The 14,702-nt window shown below is 39.4% G+C and overlaps 1 protein-coding gene across 7 annotated transcripts in view; it reads right to left on the bottom strand.

Moving 5' to 3' along the window:
* Positions 1 to 13,274, bottom strand: part of ATG7 (autophagy related 7) — a 131,442-nt gene extending 118,168 nt beyond the window's left edge. For 4 of the 7 annotated variants that reach the window (XM_064518830.1, XM_064518827.1, XM_026102527.2 and 1 more), the window contains exons 1-7: positions 13,153 to 13,273; positions 8,415 to 8,610; positions 8,120 to 8,174; positions 6,203 to 6,320; positions 4,817 to 4,894; positions 4,148 to 4,264; positions 2,043 to 2,192 (exon numbers count right to left, since the gene is read on the bottom strand). In XM_064518830.1, the coding sequence (XP_064374900.1) occupies positions 2,043 to 2,192; positions 4,148 to 4,264; positions 4,817 to 4,894; positions 6,203 to 6,320; positions 8,120 to 8,174; positions 8,415 to 8,592 (696 nt within the window). In that variant the 5' untranslated portion in view covers positions 8,593 to 8,610; positions 13,153 to 13,273. Of the gene's footprint in view, positions 1 to 2,042; positions 2,193 to 4,147; positions 4,265 to 4,816; positions 4,895 to 6,202; positions 6,321 to 8,119; positions 8,175 to 8,414; positions 8,611 to 12,800; positions 12,824 to 12,880; positions 13,050 to 13,152 lie in introns of those variants that run through there. The other 3 variants (XR_003259532.2, XM_064518829.1, XM_064518828.1) reach the window with 3 other exon arrangements.
* Positions 13,275 to 14,702: the final 1,428 nt, after the last annotated feature.

The following is a 14,702-nucleotide window of genomic DNA, read 5'->3' as shown; positions in this document are numbered from 1 at the left end:
AGGCAGCATTATGAAACCTGGGGAAATCCAATAACTGAAGCCTTGCTCTTGAAACAAAATTCTGTATTGATTGGGGGAAGATCAAAGTGAAAGGGGACAGGCTAGTAAGATGTCAAGTCAAAGGAAAAACATAGCATAAAATCACATGTAAAGATGATCTTTAAGAAGGGATCTAAGTAAAGGACCTGGACATTGTCCCATGTTCAACCTGAGTAATATTATTCCCTTAACTGAGGCATCTAAACCACGAACCTAATTGCTTCGCGGCCAATACAGAACCAAAACACATCCAGAGATTACAAAGACACAACTGCTTAAGTCTAGATACACTGAAGATCTGAACTCAGACATCACTAGTGATACCCATGTCTCTCACAGCTACAGAGCTCTTCCCTCCTGCTTCTTTACCTATGAATGATCTTAAAACGACTGGTCTCAATTTTACCACCTCACTTTAGGGTCTATAGGAACAATTTGAGACGTAGATGAGTCAATCTAATGGCTACAGATCAGAGCAGGGGCCCACTCGCCATCCCTCCTTCCAGCTGCTGCTTTGCAACTGCTGACTCTAGCAGGCACCAGGCCTCTTACTAAGCTGATCCAATTTGATAAACTAGCAAAAACTCAGCAGCAAGGAAAAAATATTTTTCTCCATGGATAGCAAGTTCAGCTGGCTCACTGAAATACAGACAAACTCCAGACCCAGTACCCTGGCTGCACCATTGGTGGGATCAATCCTATCCAACAGGTCTAAATTTTTGGCAGTTCCCTCCAAACTGAATGTTAATGAAGAAATATATTGCAGATGATTACAGATTTCTCTTATATTCAGGATGCTCCTATCTAATTAAGTACTCTGTTATCTATGACCCATTACCACCATCATACTACTCCTTACAGTCTTAATCTTCTCTTTCATATTTCAGTTAAGAACTACAAACCCAGGTCCAGTTTCAGAAAAAGAAAAAACTTGGAAAAGCAGAAAAAACCCTGAAGATCAAATATTATAAAATGGAACTAAATGACTTTCACCAGTTATCACAAGTTTTCTTTAAAGATTTTTTTTCCACTTGTTAACTCTTCACCATAACTCAGTTTTGTTTCCTAGCACTTCAATGCCATGCAAGAAAAAAAAGTTCCAAGGAAAAAAAGATGGCAAAACATTCAGAAAGGCCTAGCAAAGTTCAGCGCTGAGCAACATGATCCAAAATAGAATTCAACGTACATATGCACAAGTTAACCACACTAGTCAGCTCTTACTGTGATGACATCTGCTTCATGTATTATCATGATGTTTTCCTAACTGAAACTAATGGACAGTGCTCGCTTCTTCAAAGGACAGGCATGATCTCTGCCTTTAATGGAGATATTATTCTAACCTCTTCTGGACCACAAACCACCTATCTTCCAAAATTCTGACGTGTTTAACTTGAATATTGTTCATATACAGACTTGCAGCAGTTTTTTTTTCAAAGTTCTCAAGCTATACCAGGCACTTGTGGCAAAACACATTCCAACATTCCTTTGACAAATTTTGTGGGAAACTGCATATGAACTTTTATAGTTGAAAACTCCCATATAGCATTCCCAGGTATATTTACTGTTACTGTAACCAACAAAAAGATGCAGTTTAACACCCTCATAAAATATATGAAAACCACTTTTTAATACACAAACAATAAAAGAAATGCTTTGCATTACTATAGTGTTGCATATAAGGTGAGTGATTGGAAAATACTAAGCTACTATGTTAAATCTTTCATAAAATTGTAAAATTCCTATTTGAATAATGAGGGGGTAAAAAGAGCATGAAAAACTCTGTTTTCAGGCTGACCATTAATTTGACGCAACTAGCCTTTTGCGTAAGCATTAGAGATACTTAAGTCTTGAGAGAGAAATCAACCCAAGCTGCTGGTATTTGGCTATTAACCCTGTCTATTCATTGGCTAACTACTGTACCTAGCTCAGGATTATAGACACCTTTCAAATCATTCATAAATTAAGCATATGTGGTTTATAAAAAGATGCAAAATTCTCCTTACCTTTTCCCCTTGCTCTTGGAAGAAACCATCCCACTTTTTGAGCAGAGTTATCGCCACAGAATTGTCATGATACTTAATTAAAAAATAAGGCAATGCTGTAACCCCTTCTGCCTGGCAAAGTTCATCATATGCTTTCTGAAGTGCTTGAATCTAAAAATCAAAAAGACAACTGTAACCAACAGTTGCAATGATCTTACGCAGAGCCACAGCAGGTGTATTAACACTTGGGAAGGATGGCTAGCTCACTCCTGCCGTCTCTCAAATAATCTTACCACTGAAAACAGCATACACAGAAGTTTTAAAATCCATTACGATCATGGTAACTGAAATCAGCAATTCAGTTACTAAAACAGTAATTGCCAATGCAAATTTGAAACAGAAGCATTGTTACTGTTACTGCAAATGTATGTAACAAGAAATACTAAAACAAAATAAAGTCTAATTCTGATAGCCATAACATCTTGGTAAGTAAATCTGTTTCTCCACTCTTCGCAAGAGAACCAAGTTCTCTGACTGTTTCCAAAGTACAAAAACATTTAGTATGGAATTAGGTACTGGTAAATATTAATCACAGTACTACACTGTGGAGATTTATACACCCATTTGATCTATTTTGTGGTATGTATTTTCAGCGTTTAGTCAAAAATCTGTCTTTGGATCACGACAGGTATTTTTACATTTTTATATTCTTTTTTATTACAGACCTAATGAAGGTCTTCTGAAAGGAAGGGAACTAAGGATTTTTCTTTTTACTGAAAAAGCAAAACTGCTTCTCATTGATTTTTATGACATTAAAAAACTATTCAAAGTTTCACATTAACTCCAGTTAGAGCCACAGAGCATATACAGGCAACTTGGTTTTTTTTCTCCTTTAGCACAGTAGTATGAAACAAGATACAAAAAATTGTTAACCTTTCTTCTCAAAAATTCTTCCTTATCCAGTGTTATTCTTCTCTAGGCATGCATTTTATTAATATTTTTCACAATACTAGTAAAGAACAGGTTATCTGAAGCCAGGAATCTCTTAAATTTGAAGAAGAATGACATATTAAACTATCTTCTAATAGACTACTCTGTTACATCAGTTAACAGAAAACCTGAAATTTGCATTCTCATCTTTATCTACAAACAAAAAAGGCTCAATTTGAGTCATTCACTGGAATGGAATAGCCCTGAAAACATACAATCTACCTGCCAAGGTCAGCAGGAACCCTCCTCAGACTAAGGGTTTTATAAAAAGTCTCAATATCCTTGTATGATAACTTCCTCCTGCTTAGATCTTTCACTTTATTAAAATCCTCTATTTAAAACAGTTCCAAATTCCATTATTAGAGATCTTTTCTATTAATTTCACTCACAGATTAACTATTTTATTAAGCATTTTGATTGCTTGCCTATCAGGAGAATCATTATCCTACTCTTTGCTCTGGAAAAAGATTTTCTTCTGCACTTGTAAAGTTCTGAGTCCCAAACAGCTTCCCTTCACTCCTGCCCCACCCTGCACCTTTTTCATGGGGTTTACTACTTTTACTCAAGTCTCACACCTTTTTCCATGTAATTATGATGCAGCTCAGCTTTTATTTCCTCCAGATTAAATGCCTTCCTGCTTTTCCTAACAAGGAATACTCACTGCTTTAAAGTTATTCACAGTAAAGATGACAGGAAGTTTGGGAGAACATATTTCTCTCTGACCCATTGTAGCCTCCCTTTGATGCTATACTCACCTCAGTAATGACTTAGCTCTCCCAGAGCATGCCACTTTTAAAAAGGTTGCTTAAAAGTCTTTTTATAAGTTTTAAAAATTCATTTATATATTCGATAAGATACATAGAAAAATTAAAATGAATGCCTCTTCAAGAATGGTCTGCTGCCTCTGCGTGTAACTAGATAAAGCTGAAGTGATGTTAAGCTAGGGGAGAAAGATATTACACAGTAAAGAAAAAGTGGTAAACAAGAACAACTGTATGGAAATACGTGATGATTTTAAAAGAAATTAGATTCTCAAATTAATTCAGCATGTGCTAGGACAAAAATATTAAGTTTCAAAGCCAAATAAAAAGCTTAGTATTAAAAAGTTGATAACATTTGGTATTTATTTGATATACCTGATTTAAAGGGAATCTGTCACCCAGACACACTGGTTTCTGAATGATACATATTCCATCTGGGAAGCAGAGAGCTGGGTAGCAAAACCAGTAATAGAAATGGTACTTTTTTAAATCCTAGAAAAAGAATTTAAAAAATTAGATAACAAACATGTAAATCAGAATGTAAATTACTGTTTGAGGTACTGCTGATAATTGATGGTTGATTATCTTAACCATAGTTCTCTCTACTCCACAAGGCACTGTTATGATTTAACACAATAACAAAAAATACTAGATGACTTCCCTTTCCCTACATGAGTTTTTAATCTAAGATTTAAACAGACAATACGCATGTAATGCTTCAGTTTGAAAGTTTTAATAAATTTAGATTTAGATAACACAATCTGTTGAACTTGAAACAGTTGTTCTACTTTTACTAATATCTGTAAAGTAATCAGAAAATCTAATCTGTTAGTAGAAGAGAATATGAGATGGCACCAGCTGGTTTTACGGGCTATATCCTAAAATCCTTTATATTTGTACAAAAGAATGGCTTACTAGTTTTTTTAATGTCTGAAAACTATCCTCATAACATTAATATCTTAATATTCCTATATTTCTCCTAGAAAGAAAACTATTTCATCATTTTCATTTCAATGCTCTAAGAGTATAAGTATCTTTACTCACTGCGAATGTCAGCAGCAGGAACCTGTTCAAGAGCATGGGGTTTTCAAGAGCAGCCCCAGATTTTATTGATTCCCATATCTGTCATTGATTGTCAGCACAGGGAGGAAGAAAAAAAGGCAGAGAAACAAAATACAAAGGTAGCATGAGAATGGCTGCAGGAATCTTCAATTCTTCCAGCTAAATTAAAAATACTAAAATTAATATTCCCACTAATCCACTGTGACCTTTTCCTATCTAACCTCATGCAGGCTATTATCCATGCTGAAAGGATTCTAAAGGTAACACACAGGGTTGTGTTCTCTAACACAACAACTACGGATGCTGGTGAACAAGATAGGTATTAATTCATGAATCAGGCATACAGCATTAAACAAAACAAAAAACATCAGTAACAGTCCTCCAGATACAGGAACTATTAACACTAGCACAGTATACATCGTATTGTGGATATTGATATAGCCTTTCCTTCCGCATAATCTACAGATACTAAGTATGTGAATAAGCTACCAGGATATTTGGGGGGGGGGGGGGGGGGCACCTTAAAGACATCTAAGAAAGCAGTCTGCTGCGCGTTGGTGAGGTGAGACAAGAAGCTATAACATGGACATGAGGCAGACCTGTTTGAGCTTTCTGTCTTAAAAAGAAAAAAAATTAGTAGAGTCAGTAAAGTGTTCTGACCTTTCTAGTTTTCCTAAAGATATCATTGAAGTCACTGCACTGTATCCATCACTGACAGGGGAGTACTAGCCCACAGGCACACAAAAAATTCATAACCTCAAGCAAAGATATGCATGAAAACTTTGCTACTCAAGGCCTGCAGGCAGACTATCAATCCAAATAAAGAAATCAAGGATTGGTCAAAGTGTCTCAGAAAGCAAAAGGTCATGTTAATTTGATTATCACTTCTCCCTCAGCCAGTCAGTTAGCTCCTTACAGTGCAAAGAGACTTTTCCTAGCCCCTTTGACAGCCACCTTGTTCTTACTTTACTACAGTCTTCTGGCTGTTCGGGAACCTCCCCATCTCTATGTCACGTGTTCTAATAAGCTATAGTCTAAAACCAGGCAGTTGCTGGTTTCTGGGTTTCAAAACAAACAAAACACCCATACTCTACTGAATACAAGTCACTGCAGCTCTAACAGCACAGTTAAATTTAAAACGTCACTTAGCAGAACACAGAATGAGGTCCTGCAAGTATCATTAGCTACTTGCTGTTCTCTTGGGAAGAAACTATCAAACTATTCCCTCCAGAAACAGTTAAGACTTGACACTGCTAAATGGGTGAATATGGACAGCCTCTCCAACATTTGGAGCAGTGACTATAAAGCACTCCACCGGCTATTTCCAAACCTTATGTCTCTGCCAGTTGATTTGATTTTTTATCTTACCTCATTTGCTTCTTTTTCCAGAAGTGACTTCTTATCACAGGACTTGAAAGTCTCAAAAGTGTTGGTATTATATAACGTTCCAAAAGCAGGACAGCAACGTGCTGGTATTGAAGCATTCCTGAATAAAAGAAATAAACCTCTGGGAATTGTATGCTTATACTTTTAACACCATCAACAGTGGTAACAGTAACTCTCCTGTGGTGTAATTTTCCAAGTAAGGCTGTCCTGACATTGTAATGTGACAAGGCATAGTAACAAAAGTTATTTACAGCTCTACTGAAAATGTTTTTACGATCATTAATGATTTATTGAGTGTGGATTGCTATAAGCACCATATGTAAATACACATATGCATTGTGACTTATAAAATGCATTGGGCACCTGCATTATCTCCAGCAACGTGGCATTTAATCACAGATTGAAGGAAAATTTAAAAATTCCAAACAAATATAAGTTCTTCATGACAAATTTGATTTTCACCAAGAACAAATTATTAAGACTGAATTTTAGTAGTCAACTTTTCACACATGTAGAGTTACTCAATTAAAATTTTATGTATAAAAAGACATTTCAAAGCAAGCCTAAACCTGTCAGAAGATTGAATGGCTTTTATATCTTACCATCAGCTGGAGACATGGCTGTTTGTAGATAATAGTATGTGTTTTTCCCCTTTTTCAATGTAAATTAGGTGAAAAACTACAGTACTCCACTGATTTTACAGATCCCATTGGTTTCACTGACTCCCATAAGATCATTCTCTCATACTGATGCTTCTGACTCCTGCTAAAGGGCAAATCTAGCAAAGTTTAAAGTTACATTGTAAATATAGGTGATGTACAGTTTCCAGAGATTTTTAAGGCTAAAAGGAAACTCCACCACCATCTAAATTGACTTCCAGAGTAACAGAGTACAGAAAACTCTTACAGCAGAAGAATTATTATATACTACGTAAATGGACCTTTCATTGTTTTATTTTTGTCATAACATTTGAGAGAGCAAATACGATGGTATCATCCATTTTTCACTAACCTGAAATTCCTGTAACCAGTATCACAGCTTTCTTCCAATTGCACTTTGCTGTATATACTTTCAGTACCATACTTACAAGCTCTTATATAAAAATTACTAGAATAGTAAGTCCTATGAAATTATCTCAAAACACACAAAGCCTCGCTAAGCTCCTGACATCCAAGGCAGATATCCAGGCAAGACAGACCAGGTCACTTCTGTGACTTACAGCTTTGTAATCCACCAACTTAACGCAAACAAGACCCTGACTATGAAGAAATCTTTTCTATTTCAATTACATTAACTCAAGTATTTGCTGGAATTGAAAACTATGTGGAAAAAACACTCTTCCTCTCACATCTCTTTTTTGATGTGTACACCGAACAGTTTTTCTTGATCTTTGGCTTTGGAGGTAAAAGCAAAAATACAAAACTTCAATCATAAAGGCTAACTACTTTGGAAGTTATTGTCATGTAAAAACCAGGGATTGTAAAACCTATTTTGAGCTCCTAATTCCGAGTATGAATCCTCAGTAAATAAAGATCTAAGGAAAACTTTCACCAGAAGTCAGATGACTGAAAATATCCTCCCTTACTCACAGAAGGGCCTATAAATTGGAAAGAAAATGTTATTTTATATAAACAAATATACAAACAGAATGAGTGTATTTGAGACTTCCTACCAGAATATTTTAAACTCGGCCCTCTAAACGAATATACTGCTTCAGAAACTGAGTGTTAATTTAATGTTTGTGATTCAGAGCAGCCTCTCCACAGTCATAAAGCCCACAGACATGTATACTTATTTTCTGTAGCATGTGTCCAAGTAATATTACATGTCAAAGCATAACTACTATCCACGGAAAGGGTCTTCGCATATGAATTAAGATAAATCACATCAGATACTCACATATCAAAGGCACTAAACTCCAATGTCAGGCGAGCTGGCAAACCCAAAGGATCACCTGGACAAAAAGCAGCAACATATGTCCTTCAAACAGCAAGGCACAGCTTAATTTTTCTTTTTCTTTTTTTTTAATACAAGTCATAAATAATCCACAGACACACCAGAATTCATAGTTCATCCATCAGTGTTTTCTAATCCCAGTCATGTTTCAGCAAAATACTTCAAATATGTTATACAAATTCTTAAAGCAATAACAAGAAATCTAAACTACTAAGTAAGATGTTCAGTTTCTACCTACCATTATAGTAGTATCCCTTGATAACCTTTGGAGTCTCATCCAATCGGTACTCATTGAGTTTCTTCTGGGTTAGTTCATGCCAGAATCCTGCATCTAAGGCACTACTGAAGGGAGCAAACTGCAGCTTAGAGATTCCAGGATCTAGAGCATGATGTGCCTCATTACTGGCAGTTGCCATGATTTTATTCAATGATTACTGTTAAACAAACAAAACAGAATTCTATAAAAGCAGGTACAGCTGATGCTCAATTGACCATATTACCCATGACTACTCAGCGCTCCTTTTTAATACATTTTGTTGTGCTGAAGTGTAGAAAGCCTTATTCCCCTAAATGTCTGCGTAACTACAAGTTTTAAAAATTGATCATCAAAGGTTCTTTGAATCCAAATAAAGCCCCTCCAACTTCTGGAAAGCAAGTATATATATGCTATTTGGCAAAGCTACCGATTTCCTGATAGACAGTCCATGATTTCTCCTATTACCTAGGATATTACATCTGAACTGTGTAATCCTACGGTACTTTTGTACTGTGCTACCACAGACAAAAATAACATGCTAAGCCCTGTATCTGCATTCCTTCTATTATCTAGGTTTCAGATTAAAAATCTCTTAGTACTATTTAAATTCTGATGGCATTTCAAATTCAAACTAATATCATATTTCATTTAACTAGGTCCTCTCTATACCACTCAGCCTGAGGTGAAAGTCAAACACTGTCACAAAGCATTTACAGATTAACATGCAAAGCTAGTGAAGGGAAACTAAAACAAAACAAAACAAGATCTAGCAACCAGTGAATGGCAAAGCTGGAAATAAAACACAGAACTTCCTTAACAATTGCAGTAGCCATTAGGAAGTCAGTATAAGTCTAGATTTTCTTACAGATTTTCTCCTCCTAAAAGAAGAAATGCCTTTGTACATGGGCAACATTTATTTCCTACAACCTCAGTCCCTATTCAATACTGGCTGAACGGTATTCCTATAAGCACCCTATCTTCATTTCACAGCAATTACAGACTTTGGAATTTTAGACTCTACTCCAGAATGAGAGATACAACATCTAAATTGGGCTGCCTATATCTTCTTCAACTAGGTGCATCTGTCCCTCCCTCATGTCAGCATCAGCATTCATGTGACTGAGGTGACTCAGCCCAAACTGCCGATTTGCCTGAAAACTCATCAAATAAAAATATTAAGTCCCTCAAGAATTTCCTTTTCTTACTGCTGGTATTCCTCTTCATGCTGACACCTACATATATTAAGATGCAAGCTTCAGAGACATAGCCCATGACATCTGAAAGAATACAACAGAGTATTTCCAATATACAGCTCAGGAGAAGGAAGGTCCTCATATTATGCGTTCCATCTTCAACATCTAGCTAATTATACATACAGCAAAACAAAGATGCATATTAAAGATAAGATCTAAAAAATTAATTTTAAAACTCCTCACAAAGATGTGAGCATATACTCACATCTGTTCATGGCAACATATCCTTTTACCGAGCTAGTAACTTCTCTAACTCCAGAAGGTAGGTCAAAACTGTCTATCCAGGGTTATTCAAATTGTTTATCAAATAAACCATTTGGACTCAAACAATCTTGTAATGAATCTTTCAATTAAATGATTTTTGAAGACTGTTTTTTTTTAATTTGCACAGCATAACACTGTGTTTTGTCATTAGCCTTTCACAATATCCCTATGACTTTCACATGACTCAATGGTATGACTTTACATACTGAAAAATCGAAATAAGATTCCTCGAAGAGCTGTATAACCCAGCACCAATTTAGATAGATGCACTGCAGCTTTGCTCTACCATAGCTTCTGCAAGATTTCCTGGGTTTTTTTGTTGTTTATTCTTTTCTGTTGTGGTGGTGGTGGTGGGGAAGGGAGAGGTGTTTTTAGCCTCTTTGTGACTGCCAAAGAGCCAGCTCTTCTCCAAAAAAATTTCTCTAATGTGTCAAAACAAAGTTTAAAAAACCACAGTTATGCTTTTCCTTACATCATACTTTCTTCAACAAAGTTTTTCAAGTTAGCCATGCTATTCTTTTTAAGTTCAGTTTATACAGCCCATCTCCTTTTTCAAGTGTAAATGCTTTCTTTACTTGTCAGTAAACTGTGAACCATGTTTTTTTGGTACAAATTTCATGTTTTTCTTATTTTTGATGGAAAAATCTACATGATTTCAGTTGTGTCACAATGTCTTGCTTTAACTGGCATATTGCAAGTATGTCATTTCATTTCATTCCTTTTTTATTTCTTTATTTTTAACAGCAGCAGGAATTTATGGTAGTGTGAACTGTTGTTGTTCTATTTGAAAAGCCTCTTGCATCACATTTTACTAACATGAAAGATCAGTGAGTTTCTTGAAAGCATTAGAACCATCAACAGCAGAGCTAACTACATGGAATTTTCTTAACATTTTTATAAAGCTCTATTTCAGTATGCAGTATGTAGAAACAGTCACATAAATTAGCAAACATTTAACTTTTTCTGCTAGGTCTTGAGCCTTACAGAAATTTTTTTGCAACTAAATGCCAAAGAAGGCTCATCATAAAACATATAAACAGTTGTGTGTCATACAAGCATTAGCAATAATAGTCACATTACATAGTACTTCGTGCCAAGACTTCCATAATGAGACTTTTATTCAGAGGTTTAGCACCTGCCTACTCAATCCTAATCCATGAAAATTTTTTTGTTTGTCTGTTTTAGAAGCGAGTTTGGGAAGCTATTAGTTAAAAACACACACACAAAAGGTAATGTAAAGTGGTTGCTTTTCTTGACACACAGGCAAGAGGCTGTGTGTGTAATGAGAGGTTTATTCATTCTGAATTTTAAGTTACACATTTCATCTGTGTGAAAACTATGTGGTAGGTAAAAACTTCTCCTACATCCAGGAGAGTTAACCACTGATGTCCTTTTTCAACCTTTGCGATAGGTAAAGGCTTGATTTCATTTTGTATTTTTTCTAAGTATATGACATACCAAACTACTAAAGCATATTGTCAAATGTTTCAAAGGACCAAGAAGCCATTTGACTGTAACTAGTGCTACCTGAATACTACATATTGAAAACACCTGCCTAAACACATCCAACTGGGATGGAATTTTAACACTCTACTTGTTTTCATCATTACTGTACACAAATTATGATAAAACTGAAGGAACAAACAGAAGGCCTCACTGTACTATGCACATATAAAGGAGAAGCAGAAACAATCATTTCTGGTGTATTGACTAAATTGAAAACTTTCTTCAATGTATTTTAACGTAAATATTCACCTACATGCTTTCTTAATGCAAGACCTATAAGCTAAGGTAAATCTGTGCAGCAAACACAAGCATATTAAAATATAAGATGAAATATATATTTCATAGAACTTGCATACAGATATTAATGTACAGCCTCTAACAGTACTAAGTCACTAGAAGAATGAGGAATGAAGAAAAAAAAGACATCAAAATTTTTAAAAACAGAGCAAAATTTGAGTTTCCTAAGAGCCCACTTCAGAAGTGTGCTTGAAGTGAAAGAATTTACCAATATGCTTTAGACTGGACATTTTCCTAAGTTACTGTTACAGTAAGGAATTTTAACAAGCATGATCAGCAAGGATAACCAGAAATAAGAATGCACTACTACCAGTTTAAGTTACAGCACTTACTCTTAAATACACAGGCATATAAAATTGATCTAAATGGAGCAGGATATTAGACTATATTAATAGAGATGAACAACATACAAGGCCTTTTAATAATGCTTGTCTTTGCCTTGACAGGCATAATTAATCCATTGTAAAAGTATGATTACCAATTAAGGGGCCTTTAAAACTTATCACAAAGTTGGAAAAAGTTTTAAACCAAATTAACATAACCCCCTAAAACCTGTAAAAAATAGTTTTCTACAAAACTCAACTCTGGAGCACAGAATCAAGAGTATTCTGAAGACCTCTCTATAATCAGTTCAGGATACAAACCAGAATTTCCTGAACCCTACAGAAAGTACATTTTCAGAAGAGCAGCCCGTTGGCTGGGAGAACGCTAAGCGCATCTAACGTCCATCACCAAGCCTTTTTTTGGGGCAAGGAAAGTCTTCACTACCTCTAATAACACAGCGCGCGCAGGAAGGCCTCGTTCTTTGTGACCCTCAGCCGGACTCCCCCCAGCTTCTGACCTCTCCCCCTTGTACTGGGGGGCGGGGGGACACCGGCTACCTGACCCCAGCCGCGGTCCCAGCACCGCCAAGCAGAGGGAGCAGCCACCCCTGAGACAGACTAGCAGGAAACGGAGAAGCCCCGGAGAAGCGACCCCCGCGTGTCCCACCCCGGCGAGGCGCCGCCCGCCGCCCCTCCTCCAGGGGCTGCCGCGCCGCGGCCGTTACCGTGGCGCCGCCCTGCCCGCCGCAGGTGCGCGCCGCGCCGCCCTGCCCTGCCCTGCTCGCCGGCCGCGCTCGCTCCGCACCCCGGCTCGCGGCCGGGCGCCCCAGGGGCGGCGGCGGTGGCGGCTCTCGCACCGGGCCGGGGCGGCTGCCGGGGGCCCGGGAGCCCCGCGACACGCCGCCCTCGAGAAGGGGGGCGCCGACATCGGGAGCCCGAAGACAGCGGGCGTGTGGGGCCGAGCCAGGAGCGGGCGGGCGGGCCGGGGGCCGGACTCCGGGCGGGCCCCGGGCGGGACCCCTCCGGGCCGCCAACCGCCGCCTCACGAACGCCCCCCGCGCGCGCACGGCCGCTCACCCGCTCCGCCGCGGCTTACTTCCGGCATTGCCTGGCGGCCCCGCGGGGTGACGTCATCCCGCCGGGCGGCAGGGGGAGCGCTAACTCCACGGCGGCGGCGAGGCTCTGGTCACGTGACCGAGCGGCGGTGGAGCGGCCGTTGCGCACGCGCCGTGGGTCGGCGCTTCGCGACGGCCGTTGGAGCCGGCCGCGGCCGGTTCGGTTCGGTCCGGTCCAGTGCGCTCCTGTCAGCCTTGGCGCCCGCCGGGTGTCGGGGCGAGGAGGTGCGTGCGCGTTACACAGGCGGCCACCTTAGCAGAGGCTGTGGTGCCTGTGCTACATCCAGGCGCCCGGCCCCATCCCTCCTGCCTCTCAGAGCTGGAGTCGTGTGGAAGCTGCTGTTCTTTCCAGTGCCCTGCTGGTTGCATTCGCTGCAACGACTGTATGAACAGACAAGTCTAAAGTACTTCAGTCTTACAGCTCATGACGCCAAGGAGAAGTGAAGCAACGTGGTCTAAAAACTACCTTTTCCTCTTCTTTTGCTGCACAAATCTACACAAGATGCACAGGGCTGAACAAAAGCAAATGGTCCTGATGTCCTAATAAAGTATTCATGGATTTTATTAACTGTATTTTGTAATCTAAAATAGTGAAGATCGTATAAAATGCAAGTTGCAGGAGATTTTCTAGTTTTTACTTAAACAAAGATCATCAACCTGGTTATGATGACTGATACTTAGTGCTACAGCTGTCACCAATGTTTTTATAATTGCTTGATCCCTAATGTAACATAAGCATCACCCCCAAAATCTTTATGTTTACCTTCCATGATAGCTGTCAGAGAAATAGTCTGAGGGAGCCGTGGATTGGATGGGTGCTGCACACCTGGGTGAATACCTGTGTAGCCTCTTGGGCGCGGAGGAGCGGTCAGCTGGTTAAAACCCAACAAGTGGCTGGTTATGCAGAAAGGTCAGCACTGGTGCTGATACTGCCTGACATCTTCATCAACCACCTGGAGCCCTCCTCAGGCTCAAGGATGACCCCAAGCTGGGGGCAGCAGCTGGTGTGCTGGAGGGCATCTCAGCATCCTGGAGGAGTCAGCTGATAGGAGCCTTGTGAAGTTCAAGACATGAATGTGAAGTCCTCCACCTGGGACAGACTGACTCCATGCGTTGCCCACACATCAGTTTGTGCTGAGGACTCACTTGCCAGGGAGCAGCTTTGCTGAGGAGGCCTGTTGGATGTGAGTGAGCAGTGTCCCTCTGTGATGATGAGGGCTAACTGCTGTGGTGTTAGTGAAAGCGTGGCTGGGGTTGGGGAGAGGGGGGTGGACAGCATTCCCCTGTGCTCAGCAGTCCTGAGACCACAGCTGGAGTTCTCCCCCCAAGAGAGATCACAAACTGGGAGGAGCCCAGCAGAGGGTCACTATAATGGTTAGGGGGCTGGAGCATATGATGTGAGAGGCTGGGAGGGTTGGGGTTGCTTAGCCTGGAGGAAAGAAGGCTAAAGGGGTCTTACAATTGCAGTCTTGCATAACCTAAAGTGGTCTGGAGACAACAGAGAGAAATTCT

Source organism: Dromaius novaehollandiae, chromosome 12, assembly GCF_036370855.1.
Source record: "Dromaius novaehollandiae isolate bDroNov1 chromosome 12, bDroNov1.hap1, whole genome shotgun sequence".
Taxonomy (NCBI): Eukaryota; Metazoa; Chordata; class Aves; order Casuariiformes; family Dromaiidae; genus Dromaius; species Dromaius novaehollandiae.
The sequence above is the reverse complement of the archived record's forward strand: the minus strand, read 5'-3'. Positions and strand labels throughout refer to the sequence as shown.